Source organism: Diachasmimorpha longicaudata, chromosome 16, assembly GCF_034640455.1.
Source record: "Diachasmimorpha longicaudata isolate KC_UGA_2023 chromosome 16, iyDiaLong2, whole genome shotgun sequence".
NCBI lineage: Eukaryota > Metazoa > Arthropoda > Insecta > Hymenoptera > Braconidae > Diachasmimorpha > Diachasmimorpha longicaudata.
In genome coordinates, this window is record NC_087240.1 from 5,055,061 (window position 1) to 5,076,327 (window position 21,267).

Here is a 21,267-nt window from a genome sequence, read left to right on the forward strand (position 1 = left end):
GGTTGTTCTGTTTTATCGACGACGCCGAGGGATTTCGAAAGTGTTTCGAAATTTCGATGATCACCGAGTGGAATTTTTCATTTCCGCGTTTTTCACTCGTGACATTTGGCGTTATTGATCCCCCAGGCAATTCCATCGATTGATTTCCCGGAAATAAAGTCCGCACGAGGGACTTGTCCATCCGCTGAATATTTAACGTCGAAAAACTGGAGCGAGTGATATCGAAGCTCACGATTATTCCCGGAAATGGGACTGACGAAATTGTTTAATAGTCAGTTACAAACATTTCGAACGATTCTGCTTTCTTCAATTAACCGGTTGTGCAATCCACTTAGATGTCTCGTGCCTCGAGGCGCGAAACAAGAGCCTTGACATTTTGCTCATCTCCACGAGTACATAACAACCAAACCCGCTTTCCTGTGTTTCATTCAAATTTCTCGGTCTAACTCGTTAGCCCCCATAAATCTAAAAATACTGATGCGAATATGACATCACGATGGGACAACGAACACGAGAAACATCGAGGAGACAGTGCAGAGGGTGTGACACAATTATAACGAGTCGTAATCAGTGAATTTTCGATAAATCCTGAAGAAGATCTGGTTCCAGTCACTTCCAAAATCAAAATCTCCGTCAATTCTGACGTTTCGAACCTTTTCGAATGTGTTTTATAATTTTTGACTCTTAAATTTCGTCTTATGAAGACTCCCCCTTCCATCCGATGCCCCCAAAACCCCTCCACTACTTCCGGACAATCTCTGAAGGCCCAAACTCGCTCTGCCCGCTCGTTAATGCATTACTTTTATTTCACAGAAAAATAAGCGATGAAAAATGTAAGTTTACACACTTGACAGACATTTCAAGGCACAATGTCCGAGGAATGACGCAGGAAAATCCGTGAAATCCCACCGAGTTATGTGAAATATCTCCATCCGCTTGACTCCGATACAAAGAACGACCTTCAACTTGAGCCCATTCCACAAAGATGAGAATAGTTCATTGAGGAATTTGTGACGAGATCGAGTGGGGGTTTGAAAAAATTAGAGGGGTGGATTTTTTTTACGTAAACATAAACCATCTTGTTATTTCTGGAATCCTCACTGTCAATGGATCAGCCTGACTTGCCCCTACTCCAAGGCCCACCGAAGAAGACTCACCAGAAACTCTCACTTTCCTCCGTTGAAGGTGATAAAAGCCACCGAAAGGATCAGGTGTCTTCTGTAGTTCGTCATTTATACGCGTGAGACGTGGTCAGTTAATTTTCAAGATATCATAGAGCCCAGGTAATGGCGGAAATCATGAAGATATCACTCCTGGTCGTTGCTGTATTCATATCAACCACATGTACGTACATAATTCATCAACATTTTACCCCACAGCGTCCCCACATTTTCATTAAAAATTAATATCGGTCAACCGTAATTAAAATTACATCAGTCCAATTAACCCACCAGTTTGAGATTGTGTATTGTATTCGTGTGAATAATAATAATTGAATGATCAAATAAATTCACTGTTCAGTGAGAGAACAGGGAGAGATAATAAGTTATGTACAAAGGTTTAATTCTCTTGTAACTGGGTCCAGGTGTCCTCCGTTCAATTACATAACTATCGTGATGGTAATTTTGACTTTCCCCCATTCCGAGCGCTCACGAACAGGAGGATCGGGGGAATGGTGATGCCATATACAAGATAATAATATATTCATCGCACGATTATGCTAATGCATCATTTATAACGGCCGAGGTATTTCTTATCATACGATTCTGGCTCTCATCCTCTCACGCGTCAGTCATTCATCTTTGTCCCGGTCATCATTTATTTGACCTTGAGATTAAATTTGTGGTGGGTGATTTGTTTTGATTGACCGTCTGGGTGCCCCCCGGGTGGGGGCTGCATCCGGTGGTTGGAGTGCATCAGAATGATGATTCTGTTGGGTCCAGTATATTTTGAATCTTTTTTATTGTGAAAACTGAAGCCAAAATTTATTGGTAACAGAAGGCGTTAGTGGGTTTAGTCCATTGAAGACCATTTGCAAATATCAGAAAGGTCTGAAGAGTCTGAATAAAGTGTTCCCAGGAAATAGTGCCAGGTGGTTCTTGAAGAGGTAGTCATCTGGGTGAAACAAGTATCGAAATAATTCTCGTTCCTTTTTTCTGAGGTCCAAAGTCTCTTCTGGAAGACTTTGAGACTCATCTGAAGAGTCTCACTCCTTCCAATCAATCTCCAGTTGCACCAAGTCGACTGCCTTCATTAAACCATCAACAGCATGATCAGCATTGTCTTCTTGCAGGCACTGGACAGCTTCAGCGACAGCGGCAGACGTTCCATCAGAGCAGCCAGAATCGCCAGTTCGTCCAGCCGAATCAGAACCAGCGACAGTTTGGTCAGCACAATCAGATTGAACATAATGGGAGACAATCGGCGGTGTCTTGTCCGGAGAAGACTGGACGATTTCCAGTTGGGTCCCAGTGTGATGCCTACATTGAGTGCATTGAGGGAGTTGGAGAGCAGAAGCTCTGTCCCGAGGGACTTGTGTTCAACCCAGAAGCCAAGTTCAACTATCCCTGCGGATATCCGATCGATGTAAACTGCGATGGTCGTCCCAATCTTCGTGAGTCATTCTCCACTATTGGAGCCTTCTGGAGGCTTTGGATTATGGGAGGGTCTGAATGAGCAATCGTCAGCACAATCCATTTATCGCTATCAATCATTCCTTTCAGGAATTCTTACTGCCGGATTCTCAGAAACTTTCGATATTTCTTCTGTCAAGATATTTTACAAAAATTATGATGATGAGGTGAAATCTGCATAGCTCGTTTCTCTGGGGTATTATTTATTCGCATAGGAATTGGTGCCATTACTGTCCACTAGTATTTCCTTTGTTACGTGTGAGGATAGACGAAAGTAAAAAAATATTTTGCCGAAATTAATTATTCAGTTTCCCTGAGATAAATATTTGGGGAATCAAAAAAAATTCTTTTATCATTCGAAAAATTATTAAAAGACCTCGCTCTCTTGCTTCTCAACCTCTGACACGACCGTCAGGCTATTGATTCCATCATTTTATCATTCAAAGTATTGAGCAACTGCATCAGTTATTGATTTGAATAATATTTTGTCTTCCTCAAGACCGATAAACGCTTGAATTTCTATTATTTATCTCCGTTTCTCTCGAGTAAATAAATATTCCACAAGAATATTTTTTTAATTACTTTAATCCCGCGCCGGGTTATTCCTGGATCTCATTATTGATTTGGACGTTGATCGAGGCAAAGTAAACAAATGAGAAAAAAAAAATTGAATTCATTTAATGATTTTTAGAACCAGCTCAACCCACCGAGGACTGTCCCCACCAATATGGCTACTTTAAAATTGGTGATCGTCAGAATTGCGGTCAATTCATGAACTGCGCTGATGGTAAAGGCTACACATTCGATTGTCCAGAAGGTCTGGCTTTTAATCCAGACTCCTATCGCTGCGACTGGCCTGATCAGGTGCCCGACTGTGACGCCGAAGGTATGTCCCAAAATAGCTAACAGCAGTGAGATGAACACCTCATGCTAATGGTATTTCCAGCCTTCCTGGGATTCAATTGTCCTCAGGGGGACAACGGACAATTCTCCTTTGAAACGAGATTCTTCAGAAGCCCCAACGATTGCCAGCGCTACTTCGTCTGCGTCGAGGGTCGCCCCAGGCTTCAAAATTGCGGCGAGGGGAATGCATTCAGTGAATTGATAAATGCATGTGATGCCGCTGAGAATGTCACCGGATGGTGCGTTATTTTGATCATTGACTGCGTCTCTAGTGACGGAGAATTGCTCTTGAAATTTCCAGTTGAAGCTCGTGACAATTTATTTTAGTCGCAATGAAATTATTATTTCCAGCGGGATATCACCGAACCTAAGGGAGATAGCGGAATTTTTGTTGGGACCTTTGTTGTAGGGCCCCTTTCGCTCCACAAAAAAGGTCATAATAAAAAGTTTGCTATCTCCATGGGTTCTCGAGATATTCAAGCAAGAATGGTCGATTGTGAAAAATGATTTGTCTGTTTCCAACTTTTCATTGTTGGAAATTCCGTTGCCGCCGTTCCTCGCATGCCGAGGGACGGCCAACAATCAACATCAAACCAGGGAGCTTAATAGTGTCTTTATTGTTACAGTGAACCCCCTTTCCGTCGTGACGATCACCAAACGGGCCCCCAGCGTGTAAACCAGCATTCGAGGGCCCGATTCTTCTGATTCTCCACCTGAATAATTCCACCGGTGCAGAATTTTTTTTATCTGCTTTCGATCTTTCAAAAGTGTTTCCAAAAAATATCAAGAGACCTCTCTGGCGACTCAAAAACATTCTCTGCAATTTTTTTTGAACGAAAAAAATTTTTTTTTCCTCAATTTTATGCTGAAAAATATTTTTTTTTAATTCACTTTTAAAAATAAATTTTTTAGAATATTTTTTGGACAATGGGGAGACGTTCAGGGGATCTTTTCATAATTTTTTTGAACATTTCGAGGAGATCTTTGCCTACAACAATTTTTTCACGTGGACTCCAATATTCAAACTCCAATATGTTGCCACCAACTTGTAAATAAACGCCTGTCATTAAACATTTATGATGGCAAATCCCGCCATTTCTTTGTCTACCTTATTTAGAAAGCGGGGTAGAACCGATCGATAGCTGAATAATAAACTGTAGCCCCTCTCCAACGCACTCGCTATCGGTGTGACAGTGGATTAATGTGGGTTGTTTCACATGTCAGTAGTGAATCATCTGTTGGAACAGTCGTACGTCGAGTTGTCACAGTCAAAGTGGCGAGAGTTAGTCTTATCAGGAGGACGTGGTGCCAGTCTGTTCCGTCGCGATTGTTAGAACTTCAGTTTATAAGTCATTCTTTAAATATTCAAATATTTTATTTAAGTCGTTTTTTAAATATTTTTTATCTTTATCATTTTCCGGAGACAGTAAACCATAAATTTACAGTTGTCCTCAATTTTTTCCACGAGACTCTGAATATTGAATGCTAAGACGTTCCGACGTTTCAGTGGAATTGAAAAATTCAGAAAGAAAAATTGTTAAGTGCTGGTCTGTCAGCTGTGCGACAGCTGCCGACACTGGGAAGCTCGTTCTCGGGGCCTTACCTGAAAATAACCAACGTTGAAACTCAAAACGAGAGTCTTCACCCAGCAGTCGATCTGAATACATCGATAGCTCGATTATTCACGACAAAATATTCAAGTGAACCTAATCATATCTTCCAGACAACTCAGCTCATGAGTTTAAATTGCGTCACAAGTTCTGATAGAATCGAAATATCTAATACTCGGTTATTAAATAAAAATACTGTTGACATTCCAATAGACGAGTTTCAAAAAATATATTATCACAAAGACCTCGAGATAACGGAACCATAACTCGTAAAAATGCAGTTGACAAATATGAGTTAAGCCTCGACCTATTGATCACTCGTTGCGCGGTAATTTCAATAATTACTATCGAAGATGTGCTGATGAATCGAGGACGTATCGATCCCCCGACAACAATCGTCACAAACCGAGTTAAATAATGAATCCGGTAACACTTCAACCACCAAAATTAAACAATAAAAATAGCGCCGACTGATCCGCGCGATCTTAATGTCATCAATTCGGTTATCGATCGATCATTGATTTCCGGGGCAAATCATGATTGGCTTTTGTGCTGCTTCCCCTTCTCTCGGTCGGATTATTTCGATCCGTCTCTCGACTGTGCTCTCGATTTTCAAGTCCGCGAAACAGTCGCACTGAGTCAGTCTTTCCCAGCCGAATTGCTCCGGTGTCTCTTCACCCCACCGTCTGCGCCTGTTGCCGACTGCTGGCCGATGTTGTGGACACCCACGATGTGATTATCGCGAGTGATTATACTGACGAATCGCCGTCGGCTTTCGGTGGACAAACTCACGCTGCTGTTGGTTCGAAGTTCAGTACTTTGACCGATTCATGTTCCGGTTAAACTCCAGATAATAATAATATTCAAGAAAATAGGGATAACGAGCGATTTTTAATCACTGGCCGCAGTTATCGGATGGACATCTTCGGAGATGGAACTCTTAAAGTGTCTGGTGGCCGCGGTTGTCATCGTCATTGCGTGTGCGTTCGAGAGCCGGGACAAGTTCAGATATTATGGGAAGTTTGTGCTTTATGGGGTCTGGAGTTCAATCGTCGCTGTCATTATGCTCCCGTGGATTATCCTCGATTCACCCGGACACGTGAAGCACGCGAGGTGAGGAGTTCCCGGACGGATTAAAATATTCTGAAGAAATAAACAGCGCACGACGAGAAAAATCTGACGATTTAATCACTTACACGAGCCACCACACAATTAATTACAAAATTCATTACAAAATTTACGGTAATGACAGGAATTTTTTGTCTGAGTTAAACACATCCCCTCGACCATAGGGCACGTCGCAGTAATTTTTCGCAGATTTTTCTCCCCGTGTGAAAATTACGTAACTGGAAAATCGGGAAAGAAATTCAAAGCGGAGGATATCAGAGATAACTCTCTAATTACCCAGTATTTGTTTCATCGACTTATCAATATTTTATCGTATCTCTTGCTCTTCGTTTTACGCAACTGAGACAATGGACTTCGCTAAACACATGTGGATTAGCTTGTTCTCCCATCCTCCACTTTGAAACCAGTTTCACGTGATTAATTATCTCTTTTACGGTCATTTCATGGACTCGAGAGTACATGAGCCATTAAAAATATAACTGGCGATCTAACGAGTGCTGTTTGAATAATTTAGACTTCACGTTGATAATGTTTATCATGTGTTAGACACGCCTCGATACTTCTACGACTGTACACAAAACTATTGGGCATCGAGTGGGAACTCCGGGGTGTGGAGCAGATTGAAAAAGTCGACGCATGTGTGGTCGTGGTGAATCATCAGAGTATATTAGATATTTTAGGTAAATATCAAGTGTCAATAGGAACCAGGAATTATAAACCGACTGAATTTATTCTCCAAAAAGTCTCTACAAAGGGTTTGGAAGATGAATTTTGCAGATTAAAATGAGGAAAATTGTATTTTTAAAAAATAATAATTTTTTAGCATAAAAAAATTTAACAATTTTCCTCGCAATCACAGGATTATTCAATATTTGGACAACGCTGGGCAATTTAGCTGCAGTTGCAAAAAACGCGTTATTCTGGGTTATTCCCTTCGGTCCAATTGCGTGGCTCGCTGGTACAGTATTCATTGATCGTAAAAATGGAAAAGCATCGATGGAAACACTAATCACTGTTGTAGACAAATCCCGGGGTCAAGCTGTAAGTATGTGCGACATATTCTCATAAAATTAAAATGTTATCCACAAAGTATTGATGGAAATCATTGAACGAAATGATCAAGGTAGACGAAGCTGTTAATCTTCCCAGAAGGTACGAGGAATAAAAATATTTTATCTAATGGAATTCAACCGTTTAAAAAAGGCGCCTTCAAGATTGCGATTGATAATCGTTTACCGATTCTACCACTTGTCTTTTCACCTTATTATTTCATCGATGAGAAGACATGCTTTTTTGGGCACGGTGAGTCATTGAATGAAATCATTTATCGCCGAGTACGAGGCATTATCTAATCAACGATAAGACGATGAAATATTTCTAAAAGAATTTAATTAGAGAAATGATACGAGAAACTGAAAAATAAATCGCGAAGGATATTAAATATTGCATTAAATTAATGATTAGTTTGATTCAATGATTAGTTGCATAATCAGTAAGTAAATTGATTAGCCAACCAACTGCTTATTTATTGAATTAATTGATTAGTTATTTTTTTTTCGGTTTTTTCGGAAGAAAAAATAAAATAAAAAATGTTTCTTTTGCTCAATTACTAGGGGAATATTATTTAATCGTGGATTAATGATTCTAATGATCTGCCTCACAGGGAGGGTGATAATCAATGCCCTGGAGCCCATTTCGACGGAGAATCTGGGCCCTCTAGACGTGGAGGAATTGACAAAAAAGACGCACTCAGTAATGCAAAAAGAGTTTGAATCTCTGACGAAAGAAGTGCTGTCAACGGTCCGGCAGGACTACCCAGCAAACGTTCAGTGGCTTCAAGAGCACTTAAAAGCCAGGAATAGCTGATAAATCATAAACTCAGGGTCAAATCCCCAGGAGTTAAGAGGATCGAATCCCCAATTTTTAGAAACTCTTATTTTTTGTAATTTAAATGTCTTTAATTGCGTTTCGAATTACATTTACAGTCTCTGGTTGTACATATATTGGTCTTCTTCCTTGTGAAATACCCCGACATATGAGGAGGTCATAACTGGCAATAAAGTGGTATGAAATATCTGCATTACCGACGGAATCGGGAAAACCGGTTTGCAGTACCCCCTTCCCTTGACGATGTACCTTCTCTCTAGCAAGTCCCACTTATTCTCCAGTTGCGACATGTTATCCTGGTATCGATGTCTAGGAGCAGGAGCTAGGAGATCGGTAGCAGGATCGGTAAAAGCCAGGCGATGAGTCTCACCGAGAGTCCATTCACCTGCGCCCTTCTCCTAGACCTCTTTCATCGCCGCAACAATTTATTACACGTGACATTTACCGATTTTTTGACGAAGAGAAAATCGGTTGAAGGGGGAGTGGAAAAATCGGTGAATTTTCGGGGTTTTTCGGTCGAAATTTAGAGAAATGGGTCTTGGAAGGGAAAGGCGGCGCTCTCTGGACACTCAAGGTCAACCAGAAAACAGAGAGTACCGGCTAGACCCTCGTAGAGTGAGAAGGGCGTATCGGGTGTGCGGGCGTGTCTCTTGAAATCGTTTGTCCCCAAAAATCGGGCGAATTTAGCCGCTCGTCGGAGGTGAAGGGGATCGTTCGTGAGCCGGTGGAGGAGCAGAAAAACGTAACCGTTGCCGGCCACCCCGTGACAGATTCCTGGGCCCTTTCGCAGGAGGCCCCGTTGCCATATCAGGTCGCCAGCGCGGAGACATGCTTGGAGGTAGCGAGGATCCTGGTAGCGCCGGTGAGCCGCGGCGAGGAGGTATACAACGCCCGGGGCACCGTGACACCAGTGGACCAGTTCGTCCTCCTCCCGGCGGGCCTCGGGGCCCGTTTCGTCTAGGGCGCAGGGGTAATTGCCCGATCGGCTCTCCAGGCTCAGTAGAAAGTCTACGGAGTCATGCACCAGACGATCGAACTCTTCGTTCGCGTCCAGAAAATTTGGAATCTACGGGGGTGAGAGTGTCAATAATTATTCAAAAAAATCCAGGGGTTTGAAAATTGTTTGAAGCTCTCACTTATTTATTTCCGAAATTTTCCGAAGAATCCTCTAAAAAATATTACAAAGAAACTTTTCGAAAGGATTTTTTCTTTTATTTTCAAATTTTGTTTGAAATAAAGAAAAAAATTGTCCAAATTTCATATATTAATTTTTTTTTACACATTTCCGTACATTTAAAATGTTTTTTTTCAGCATTAGCCCCCTTCCAAAATTATCAGGACCTTCGGAAATGTGTTTATCGTCATTTCTTACCTGAATGAGAACTTGAAGAATAGAAGACAGACCATGAGCAGCTCCAAGATACTCAGTCCCATAATAAGAATACATGAGTGGACAAGGGCTTTTGAACTTGACCGAGTACTTTTGTCCAGAAAGTACAACAGTCTCCCCAAGTTGATGAATAACCCCAAGGGGCACTACCTCCCTTCCAAACGTTTTATTCAGCCATATTGCCCCGTACAGATACCCAGCGCGTCCAACGAAAAATTCATCGGAGCCAGCTTGCAAAAATCCCGGAGATTTACAAATTTCCGCGAGATCAGCGTAAAGTTTCCCGAGGGAATTGGCTTGACAGCTGTCACCGGTGGTCGCTGATATCGCCGCAGCGACAGCGATCACCCCCGCATCACCGCAGAGAAATCCTGAATTCAAATGTTTTCCGCGGCGATTGACAGCCTGCATTGCCGACTGCAGGTAATTCTGTGCCAGCTGCTGGTAACGTAGGGCGCGCGGCGCCGGGGCGACCTGACTGGTGTGGTAAAATGCGTAGGCGATTCCAGCTGCGCCCACGTACAACTCCCCCTCGGCCTCCGCTTCCCCCGGCTTCAACGTCTGTGTTATCCTCTCCTCAACGTTTGGCAACAACTCCTCCCGCACGTATTGCAGATCTGTTTGCAACACTTCCGAGGGTTCGTGGGTGAGGTCGTAAGGGTTAGGGAGGTGACGCGATCTCTTTGACATCGCACTGACGTTCGTGATAAATCGGACTTGCGATTTTTTAATCGGAGGGTGAAAGGGTCGCGTTGATTCACTGAGAATTAAACGCGAAATACTGAACATCTTTTCACGATTACTGCGACATCTACAGGGTGAGATGGACGTCCTGCCTTATCGATTGATGGTAAGGGGGGAATTTGGGGGTGTTCGAGGGGGGAGGAAGGGTCACGAGCGTTAGAAAATATTAGGAAATGTCTTTGGGTCTTTATGAGGTCGAAAAACCGTAATTTATGAAATTTTCAGACAATTTTTTTGATGAAAATTATAGATTTTGGGAGGAAAAAAATTTTTCTGAGGGGTTTAGTTCGGAAAATTGGGGAAAATAGGAAAAATATCGGATGTTTCGATCATTTGGGGCGCTAATTTACCTCGGAATCGTGAGACCACTGTCAATGCACCCACCCTTGGTCCACCCTCACCAGGTCGTCGGGATTGAATATAGCGAGTCGTTTTGTTTCGCCACATTATTCACGGCTGCACGATTTAACTACTGCAGCTTTGTGCGGATAGACCACTGCGGGACAGGTATGAATGAGAAATACTTCGAAGCACCAGGTGATTCTAAATTCATGGTCATTACGGGGAAACGTATACAGAGAGAACTTCGGGAAACGCGCGTCGAATATTTTGGAATGACAAGTTCGGGAGACGAATGCCAAATTATTCAAGTTGTGTCTCGTACACATTGTTCGATTGTTCGAAAATTGACGATTATTGTGAAAGAAAAAGCAGGAACTGTCTAACAATTTTGGAGTTCTTTATAAAAAAAAATAATTTCCATTCAAAATCTGCGAATAGTGAAACTGATTTGAAAGAAAATTATTTCTTTCAATTGAAATAGAAATAAAACTTCGATTTAGTCGCTAATGAACTCATCAAAATCCCGTGAAAAATCGTCGCTCTTCACTTATTCGTCATTTTCGCAATTTTTTTATTCACTTTTTATTCACTTCCATAAAACCGCGACAATAATCAGCGGTTTCATCGAGGTATTCCCTCCCTCTCTCACCCCACCAAGTCCCTCTGACGTGAATTTTCCGCACGAATGTGTCCTCGTAAAAAGCGGAAACGATCTCGCGGTCTTTGAAAAATATTCGATAAAAATGGAGCGAAGCGAAGGATCACCATCACGGGATCTTAATAACATGCGCAGACGATGAACAACGACCCACACCCAGCTCTATTCAATTATTGTGGATGATTGGATGAGCCCAGGGTAGTGACAACCCCAGCGAAGACGTGCCTGACCACTCTCAGGATTTTCCACTGGCGTTATTACTCCCGATAATGACGAAAGCTCATTTGTCACTCGCGTCGTGGGAAAAATCTCCGCGTTATCGTTCCCTCGACTAACGAAAATATTATTCATAAAATAATAAAATATTCATGAGCCGATGGTGGGATGCGCTGAACTTCGTCGTCTATTCTGGGGGAAAAAAGTACACTCGAAGATATTTTAATAGGACTCACTCGGGAAATAGGAATGAGGGGGTGGAAATTCTGGGGACATTAGAATTGGTAATGTCACTGCAGGGGGAGGGGGATTGCTCCACAGGGATGAATAACGTACTTAAACTGTACATTTATTTTTCTTCGGGCTGACAAATTGAGAGCAGTCAAGTGGTACAAATGTAATAAAATCAGTTTAAAAATTATAATTTTCTGTATAAAAAAATTCTAAATTTTTTTTATTTATCAAAAATGAATTCTATTACACGAACAAAAATTTTGGATACAAATTCGATCTCTGGAAGGGTAATTTTTTAAATAAAACTCACCTTCGTCGCTCGTTTCATCCCCTGGAAAATTTATTTCTATTTATTAGGGATTTTTTCTGGAGAAATTGCCTCGATCCAGCGCTGAAATATTTTCCAAAATTGTCGTCACATCTTCCCAATTTGAAATCCAGCGCCTCACAGCTGGAATAATCTCAAATAAGGCAGGGTATTGGGATGATTCTGCCGAAATTGCATTGAATACACTACATTCATTTCCGGTCCGATCAGGAAATTGCATCCACACCTCTGACCCTGATGATTATCTCCCCCATCCTGGGGGGAAAGATGGTGGCGGTGGTGGTTGTGATGGTGGTAATGTAAACATGTAAATAACATGAGAGAGTTTTTCCAATTGCCTGTCAATTTCACGTTTTACGGTGTCACGATGATCATCAAATTTTTATTGAATGTATTCATTCTTGAATGGGACACAATCCGATGTTTCAACGAGGAAATGGAATATTTCAGTTTATTGATTCGTAACAACATTTATGGGTTCCAGTGGAGTGCTCTGTATAAATTCAATGTTTCATCACGTGGTCCCAGATGAAATAATGAAATTTATGGGATTTTACTAGTTTTTATGTGACACATTTTGAAACAGAGGGGCTTTTAATGCCACATTCTTCCCCAGATGGCACCACGTCCATTGCAAAAATACATAATTTTATAGGGAATCACTATATATATAGACAGTACACATGAAAATGATTTAAAAAACGAAAAAATGAAAATTTCTCGAATTTCCGAATTTATAGAATCATTTTAGTTTTTTAAATTTATTTTTGCAAACATTTTATTTCGCATTTTATTGTTTTCGAGAGTCGAACAATCGCTAAATTCACGTTTCCCAATGAAACTTCCAGTTCCAGCCTCGGAATTTTTTTCTGGCCACCCTTCACCCTCTCCGCGCATGATAATTAATTTTTATTTGTCCCCCCACCCGGAGAGAATGAAAAACCCTTTAAAATTTCGAAAACTCCTTCGAGTGGAAGTTCAATGTGTCCAAATGGCACTGGAAATTCTTCCAGTGCCCCCTGATTCACGGGCCCGAGTCACGCGATACTCCGGGTCTCTCCAGTCCAGACGGCAATTCGTCAACGACTCCTGGTGCAATCGACAGCCGGAAGTGAAATCTGCATGTACCGAGAACTAACGATTCCCAGAAATAGTCTCTAATAAATTTCTCTCCTCGTAAGACAATTCCATTACAGTTGGATTGTGAGAATAAAAAATTAAGAAGTATAACACGACTTTAATTATTGCTAGGGGAACTGGGTAAATACGTTTCATTCCCGTCACGTAGAGCCGCCATTTGTCTGAGAAGCTCGAGAGACGAATGTCGGATCTTCTCAACTTCAGTCTCACCCTACGGAAGGATTAAAAGTTATTTTTCCCTTTTGTGTACTTGTGTTAATTACTTTCCAAAATGACTCGCTGGTAGTTGAGGAAAAAATCCGAGAAATTACAGAATTTTTTTTAAATGTTTCTTTTTATTTAAATTTATTTATTTATTTATTTTTGGGATTTTCCGTTATTTTTCCGGAACTTCGCCGAACAAATTACGATACCGCAGCGTTAATTTTTCTTATCACTTCTGTTATCACGGGAAGTTTTCTAATTTTTTCTAATTTGAGGTCATTCAGGACTGGAGAAATACAATTTTCAATAAATAAATAATTCTCTGGAGTAATGGATATTTGGGAAAAGTAATTTTTTTTCTTTGTTTGTGTGAGTTTATTTTTTCAATGCGCAAATTACGGGAGAGAACGGAGACAAATGCAAATCCCTAGTCATCCACGTGTATCACGCTGCACGTTGTCCCCGGGAAGCCCATGGGATCTTCCGTAACTTGTGAAATGTACAAATACCAGATTAACTCAAAACAATGCAATGCTCTCCTGATTCGCTTTTCACTGGACGACCTGGACAATTGGAAGTTTGGACGAAGCGGTGGAATGAAAATGGGAGGGGAGCATTCCGTTCAGGGAATTTACACATCGATTGGAAGGGACTGGAGGTGGGGTCTCATCGGATCTTTCCAGGTGTCAAGAAGGTCAATAATTTGGCTGGAAGTGATGACTCCGGGGAATTTTCGCCGGAATTTCCACTCCCCAAAGCCGGATTTTTCTCGCGCACTCGATTTTCCCTGAAATCTTCCGAACTCTTCGCAGAGAAATTCAAAACATTGTCGATTTTTTATTTTATTCACCGACTTTAATTTCCAGGAAATTTTCTATAATTTCTGACGACATATTCAAGAAGAATATCATTCAAAACTTTCTCACATTATTAAACATTCGTGTCATCTGAACTGAAAGGACAGCGGTGGACTCTCATGATTTATGCAGATCACATAATATCATCTCCGAAATGTGTGTTGGCGAGGGCGAAGGGCCGCAGGGAAATTTCAAACTGATTGTGCGCATTTCTAAACTCACGTGAACATTCTAAAATATTTTTTTAAAATAACGATCTCCCTTTTGTGCTAAAAAAAAGTTCGGGAAAATAATAATTAAAAAATTGTATATTCCCCGCGCATACATTAAGCAAACCGATAAATTTATTTTTAATTCAGTTCCTTTACGGTCTAATGTCACCCTAAGTCTCAGCCACGCAAACTCGATCGGTAAAACGAACTTATAGTATTTTTTTTTATTAAAAAAATTCTCTCACGGCGCGTTATAGTCTCCATCAAGCGGAAACATTTCCGGCGGAACCGAAATAAAAATAAAAATAAAAATCCAGTAAACGCGTCTCCTGTCCAGGACCCGAGTCCTTCGTTCCGCTTGATATACAACCAAGTTGTTTGCCGTGGGGAGGTGCGCGATGTGAGTACAGAATGTTGTATCTAAGCATCAGCAGAAGCCGAGGGGAAAGGGACAGTCTCACTGCGACGCGTTGCCATGAGGGGTGGATATCTATAGGCCTCAACTACAGGGTTGGAGAGTGTGGAAGGGAGGGCTAGCACACTGCTTGGGGTGCCCTAGGGGTTCAAGACTCGATACTCATGACGGGTGGGGATAACGTTCCACCCCGTGTCAGGTACTCGGCCACGCGGTCCTCCCGCACCAACTCAGTCTTATCGAAAACATTCGAACCCCTAGTGCGGTTCAACATCAAATAAACAATCGCACGTTTGGATATAGTCATCGGGTAATTGCTATTTTATTTTTTGTGGGAGTGAGTGCACCGGAATTTTTTAGATTTTCGACTCTCCCTTTTTGGTTATCGGGGAGGTGTTAAGGGAGAACATGACTTTGGGGGTTTGCAATTTTTTTATAGGGGATATTTATTAGTGAAACTGCTGCGGGGAAAATAGAGGGAATTTTCCGCGCGCGGAGAAGTGGGAGAAATTATTTCCCAGACGTTTGCGGGGAAATTTCTACTCACCGGGTGTGAACAATTCTGGGGGTGTTTAGGGGTAAATTCTCAGGATTCAGATTTTCTCAATAAAATTTACTGCGCCAGCACTAGAATAAAAAAAATGTGGATCGTCAGTGAAATGGATTTAGTAGTAAAAATTAAATAGAATTTGAAAAGAAATATCAGGCAGAATTTTCGATTTATCAAAAATTCAAGATCTTTGAAAGGATTTGCAATAAAATTGAATGTTCACAAGTATTTTTATTAATTTATAATTTTTCAATGCAAAATTCACGGAGACATAAACTAATAACTATTTTAAGTTGGAAGAAAGTCGAAATTTTAGAAAATCGAGGGGTGGAAAGGTCAACCCCTAAAATATTGATTTTTCGGTAGATCAATGAAATAATTCTCCCTCTTTGAGCCTCCAAATTCACATTTACTGACTTCAATCAAAAATTTCGGGAATTTAATTTGAACGCGTCCAAAGTTTTAATTCAGAAGCCAAAAAGTGCAGCTGAATTCGTAAGTTTACCACTTCATAGTTGAATGACATCCTCAATTGCATGAAATTTCCAGCTGGGAATATCCTGAATAAGATAAATTGCGAGCGTAAAGTTGATCAACTGGATTAATAGCGCCACCGAAGACTTTGATATAAGTTATGGTAATTCCAGATATCAGAACACGACTTTGACTAATTGCACGTCAAGAAACGGTTGACGACTGAATAAATCAATAGAAATAAAAATGAATTGCATAAACTAAAGCAATTATTTTCCAAAATAAATAAACTTTCCAATAATCATATCGACTGATTGGTGCTCCTATTGATAGATTTATTTAATAATAAATATATAAATAAAGGAGCCGCGCGGGAGTGGAGGTCCAGTGGCCATTGACTCACTCATCCCCAGGAGAGTTGATCTGATGTAGTTGATAGAGCTAACATCAAAGTCATGTTATACCGCCCGCAATGATTTCTAGACGTTCTACTCGACCCATCCCCAGAGGGAATGCGGAAGGAAAACACACGAGGGGGCGGGGAAGGGGATAGATTAGGGTGGAATAGAACAGTGCCTTTGGGGTGTAAAAAATCTCAACATCTCCATTTTCGTGAACATTTGTTCGTGTTATGGAGGGGGACAGGGGGGTGAGAATGAAGTGATGTCAGAAGGCTTTACCGGTATTTGTCATTCCAGGAAACATTATCATGTGTCACCCCGACGCACCTACTCCACCAAGATGTCTCGTCCACAGGAAAAAAAAAATCCACTCGAAAAATTTATCGAGATTGAATTTTTTTAGTTTTTCAAAAATACATTAGTCTTAATTATATTTATTTATCTTCGATTTTTTTCAACAAATAAATTCAGTCACGATTAATTGTTGCATTTGGAACACGTTGACTTGGAAAATTATTTGATAAGTCAAATGAATAATTATTATTTAATAAAAATATCAGCATCAGATTTATGATGGCAGACAAATTAAGAAAATTTTAGATAAATAATGAGCAGTTCATTGGCATCAAATTAAATTCGACTAAACTTTTGTTTATTGTCCGGAAAAATATGTTTTTACTCTTTCAAATAAACTTATTCTTATAATTTAAAAAAATTAAGTTTCTGGGAATTTACTCAGGTAAAAAAAATCATTAAATTGTCCCTAATTTTTGTTATTCACGTACCGTAAAATGGAGACTGAATCTCTCCTCCCAACCCCCCCAACCCTCTAACCACCTCACCCACCCTTTTCTCTTTGCACTAACATTGACGTAATATCAGGAATGGAGTGGTAATAGTCCTTCCCGACATTTGTCACTCAGAAATACCCACAAGAGCACGTGTCGCAGTGACGCACTCATTGAAATCCGCAACAGTCATCTGAGACATGAACTCGTTTATTTTTAGTACTTGCTACTGGCAAAATGTGGTTTCAGAGCATTCGGTATCACCGGGAGGCATCTAAATGTCGTTACTCCACTCGAGCCAGTGGCCTTTGACTCCAATGGGGAGGGGGGGAAAAAAGGTCCTGGGAGAAAGTCAAATCCTGTCTTGATTGTCCCTCCATTTTTATTACCACCTACGGTTATCTCGGAGTCAATGTCTCCTATATTGCGTTCCCCCGGTACTTCGGTTGGGCCATGTGAATCATATTCGATTATGCGGATGATATCGATTACTCGGTGGTCGGGTATCTCGCGTGGGGAAACTGATGGGGGAACGGACGACGCGCGAGAGCGAAATTTTTGATAAAAAATTGTTCTACCGTTCGATGAAAGTGGATCATGAGTCATCGCGGAGTCATTTCTATCTTTAAACTTACGAAGAATTCAGTAGAAAGTATTGGGGAAGAGGGGAAGTTAGGGGTTGAAAGGGCAAACGGGGGATGAAGGGGTGTTTAATGATATAAATGTCCTGTTGGAAAAAAATAAATTTGACGGACCGTTGACTGTCATTTTTTATAAATTTTGAGTCCCAAATGACTCTATAGATTTAATAAATAACATAACAGCTGTATATTATGTATAATTATGTGTATATAATTTTATATATATTTTTTTTTATGAAATTGAAAAAAAAATTGTTGAACGTCCGAAAATGTTTACTATCGAGAGACAATAGATCGAGAATTTTATTTATTAATTATTTTTTAATAGATTAGGACGTCGTCCATTAGTTTTTAGGGTCTGATTGTCAAAAAAAAATTGATTTAAGGGAATCAGGGGGAAAACGACGTTATTCTGGCGCGATATCTTGTCGTTAAATAAACCTCGCAATTTTTTCGCGTTTCATTTTTTACTGGATTTAAATCGCCACCCTCAATCTCGTTTTTTATCATCGATTAAGCGTCTCAGGTTTAACGCGAAAGTCGATTTGAGGTCGGTGTCTACCGGCTTTACGACCTCGCGTGTACGAATCGGTTAAGACCTGCCTCCGGCACTATTTTCAACTTGTTAATATGAATTGCCTGAGCGTATAAACCATTGGGGTTAAATTATCAGCGTACTTACGGGCTTTATTGGGTTTTTGTGGGGTTGGTGGGGGTGAGATGGACATTTGAATTGATTTCAAAGGTCACATTTAAAAAATTCGAGGGCCAATATCATCCCAATTTATCGGAAATCATTATAAATCGTTACGTTATTTTTTTTCAATTAAAAAATTGAAGTCTTGAATTGAAGAATTCTTCTACAAAATATCTCACCCCCTAGTCCACCCACCCCCAACTCCTGAAGAAATCCTTTTCCTTGAAAATATCCAACACTTCATGAAGTCGGAAAATAAAAAATGAGGAGTTCTCTCTCCTAAAATTTTATCGTTCCCAATTATGAATTCCAATGCTCCTACTTTACCCCCCTGTTCATCCCCCCGTAGCTACTTCGCCCGCTATCTCGGGTAAATATCGTGAAATAGTTGTGGTCAAGAAGATCCGTAATCAAAACTTGTTGCAAGTTTTAAGCTCCAAACTCGGGGAGAGATTTAATATTTGCAGCGTAGACTAATCCTTCCTCGACGACCGCAGCGGATCAAAATGACGCCCTCCCCGCGGCCATTTCAACTTCCTCATGACCATTTGATACACAGATTGTAGGAGATATTATTTCCGGTGGGCAACAGACACATGAAATATCCGTTTGACATTATTCTACCGTATTATTTGTAAATTCGCTGACTCGTTGTCCATCGCCAACGTCAAGCCAACGTGACAGGCCCACGCAGTGTGCGGGTATTGTGTGGGCCGGAAGGAATAAGGAAAGCGGAAGGAAAAGAATATGAGGTGAATACAATGGACGTGGGCCCTCGGACGGAATAAAACCTTTGACATTATTTATGGAGCACCACCTGAGATATCCGTTAATCCCTTCACATTACATTTACCTATTTTATCGTTGTTATTCACCTTTTGACAATTTTTTCGATGATTACGAGTCCATTTGCGTCGAAGCAATGGGAACAAGTCCCTTTTATCGGTCTGAACAATTTTATCGAGTCATTGGGAATTCATAAATTCTTGAGAAAGCGAGATTTCTCCGCGAAATCGTTGGAGCGAAATTAAGAAGATTTATCTTCCTTTGGCTATTTGACTTTTGTTAGCGAGCGGTTCTATAGCGGATTATAAAAGTCATGATTGGGTGAAAGGTAATTACACTTCGCACATGCGAAAAAAATTCTTAATAAATATTACAGGAATTATTTAATGAATATTCGGTTGCGAAGAGGGAAAATGGGATATCGCGGAATTCAAGGGATATTTTCGTTGTCCACTGGCTTTTCGCCGATTGTCAACGGAAAATGTCCCCGCAAAATGCGTCACATCGACAATTTTCTCCTGTTTTAGGGTGTGACGTACCCCATCCGGGCACCGAAACGCGAGGACATATGATTAAAACTTTTTGACGGCCCAATTTGTCGTTTCACGACTGGTGAACACCTACATTTGATATAAACGCGCGAATTAATTCCTATTGATTCATCGTAGCGTAAAATAGTCGGCATTTTATACTCTTGATTCGCTCAAATGACGCTGGAACATATTGAAAATGGTAATTACCCCACCGAATGAATCTCCTTTTCAGGTATTTTTAGTGAAATTCAACGAATTCAGGACTGAATTAATTCAGTTAATTATGTATCACTAATTACTAGCCACGATTCATCAACGAAAACCCGCGGCGTAGCTGCGGAACAAATCTAGTCATTATTTATCGCGCGTCGGCGATAACGAGAAATTATGCAACTACATGATAAACTACTATCTGCCCCATTTTATAACATGTAAGCTCTGTGTCTTACTCGCTATCTGAATTATGATGTATGTAAACAAACAGTTGAAAGGCGGAGGGAATAGGTGAGACGTGAGTGGCTTCAAATTTTTCCAAGTTGAGAAAAATTTCGTGAAAATAAGAAGGAACAGAAATGTAAAAATTGCCCTTCGAAAAAATTTGACTTAAAAAATTCATTTCCTCCCGATTATTTTGCATTAAACCCCCAAAAACGTCAGGAAATATGCAGATAACAATTACAAATAACAATAAACATTTTATTCAATAAAATTACCCTGAAAAGTCGCACTAATTTTTTTTTTTTGCAAAACCAAAGTTTTTATATTTTTTCTCCACCGAACCCTTTCCCTAAAATACATTTTTCATTTCTCCATGAAATTCCAAATGTTAATAACTATCGCAGATGCTATCCTCCTAATCTCCCTCTAATTTACCACCGCCAAGTGACTTTTTCTTTCCTAAAAATTTTTTCCCGTTAAAAACCACATGTTCGCTCTCTCCACTTGAAAAATGTCCCCTTCATGTTGCCAAAAATAACATTATCGCACCGCAATAGCAACAATCATAACCATTGCGTGAGCGGGTGCAAATGAGTCGCCATCACGTAACACGAGACCCTAATGATTAGAAATATTTACAGCGAACTTGATAGGCAATTATCTGTCTGACTAAGATCTCCATAAGTAGTTTGAAAAAAAAAAATGCTTTGAAAAGGTCGGCGCACCATAGCGAGCCGGTTTGTAAGCCGAATCATTGATTTTCCCGACGATGTAGAAAAGGCTTAGTCTGGCGGAGCGTCGGGCTGAGGGGGGGAGGGACAAAAAAACACAAGGTGCTTGGTATTATTATGGGACAGTCTACCAAAGGACAAAAATCGTATCTGTTATCGTCTTTAGAGCAGTCCTTTTTTCATACCTTAAATAGAGCCTGTCGAGGTGAACCAACACGCAAAAGGTATATCGCCATTTTATTGGAGGTACATTCAAGGTTTTCAGTTGTAAAAGGCAACAATTGAGATGGAAGACGACCAATCTCCGCATGTGGCGAAAAAAAACAT

General features: G+C 40.5%; 4 protein-coding genes across 5 annotated transcripts in view; 3 read left to right on the forward strand and 1 right to left on the reverse strand.

Annotated features, from left to right (window-relative positions):
* Positions 1–1,087: 1,087 nt before the first annotated feature.
* LOC135170340 (protein obstructor-E-like) lies at positions 1,088–4,631 on the forward strand. The gene is made up of 5 exons (XM_064136076.1): positions 1,088–1,344; positions 2,294–2,614; positions 3,325–3,519; positions 3,580–3,775; positions 4,163–4,631. Exons 1-5 carry the CDS (start codon positions 1,287–1,289, stop codon positions 4,239–4,241), a joined length of 849 nt encoding a protein of 282 aa, XP_063992146.1. The 5' UTR covers positions 1,088–1,286; the 3' UTR covers positions 4,242–4,631.
* Positions 4,632–4,770: 139 nt separating this feature from the next.
* Positions 4,771–8,275, forward strand: LOC135170339 (1-acyl-sn-glycerol-3-phosphate acyltransferase beta-like). The gene is made up of 5 exons (XM_064136075.1): positions 4,771–6,259; positions 6,821–6,954; positions 7,134–7,315; positions 7,402–7,576; positions 7,938–8,275. Exons 1-5 carry the CDS (start codon positions 6,078–6,080, stop codon positions 8,138–8,140), a joined length of 876 nt encoding a protein of 291 aa, XP_063992145.1. The 5' UTR covers positions 4,771–6,077; the 3' UTR covers positions 8,141–8,275.
* Positions 8,276–8,414: 139 nt separating this feature from the next.
* LOC135170333 (lanC-like protein 3) lies at positions 8,415–10,353 on the reverse strand. Its single transcript, XM_064136064.1, has 2 exons — positions 9,534–10,353; positions 8,415–9,227 (listed from the first exon to the last, which is right to left on the reverse strand). Exons 1-2 carry the CDS (start codon positions 10,338–10,340, stop codon positions 8,685–8,687), a joined length of 1,350 nt encoding a protein of 449 aa, XP_063992134.1. The 5' UTR covers positions 10,341–10,353; the 3' UTR covers positions 8,415–8,684.
* A 4,736-nt stretch (positions 10,354–15,089) lies between these two features.
* The window catches only part of LOC135170320 (uncharacterized protein), a 49,165-nt gene continuing 42,987 nt past the window's right edge, over positions 15,090–21,267 (forward strand). The window contains exon 1 of one of the 2 annotated variants that reach the window (XM_064136031.1): positions 15,090–15,211. The gene's annotated coding sequence lies outside the window, so the exon portion shown is untranslated. Of the gene's footprint in view, positions 15,212–15,906; positions 15,947–21,267 lie in introns of those variants that run through there. The other variant, XM_064136032.1, reaches the window with a different exon arrangement.

What these genes read in the sequence shown, in the direction of transcription:
- LOC135170340 (XM_064136076.1), top strand. Translation starts at nt 1,287, where the DNA reads ATGGCGGAAATCATGAAGATATCACTCCTGGTCGTTGCTGTATTCATA. An exon ending in TGTATTCATATCAACCACAT is followed by an intron (nt 1,345 to 2,293) that starts GTACGTACATAA and finishes GTCTTCTTGCAG; the next exon opens with GCACTGGACAGCTTCAGCGA. An exon ending in CGATGGTCGTCCCAATCTTC is followed by an intron (nt 2,615 to 3,324) that starts GTGAGTCATTCT and finishes AATGATTTTTAG; the next exon opens with AACCAGCTCAACCCACCGAG.
- LOC135170339 (XM_064136075.1), top strand. Translation starts at nt 6,078, where the DNA reads ATGGAACTCTTAAAGTGTCTGGTGGCCGCGGTTGTCATCGTCATTGCG. An exon ending in GGACACGTGAAGCACGCGAG is followed by an intron (nt 6,260 to 6,820) that starts GTGAGGAGTTCC and finishes ATCATGTGTTAG; the next exon opens with ACACGCCTCGATACTTCTAC. An exon ending in GACATGCTTTTTTGGGCACG is followed by an intron (nt 7,577 to 7,937) that starts GTGAGTCATTGA and finishes TCTGCCTCACAG; the next exon opens with GGAGGGTGATAATCAATGCC.
- LOC135170333 (XM_064136064.1), bottom strand. Translation starts at nt 10,340, where the DNA reads ATGTTCAGTATTTCGCGTTTAATTCTCAGTGAATCAACGCGACCCTTT. An exon ending in TTCTTCAAGTTCTCATTCAG is followed by an intron (nt 9,228 to 9,533) that starts GTAAGAAATGAC and finishes TCACCCCCGTAG; the next exon opens with ATTCCAAATTTTCTGGACGC.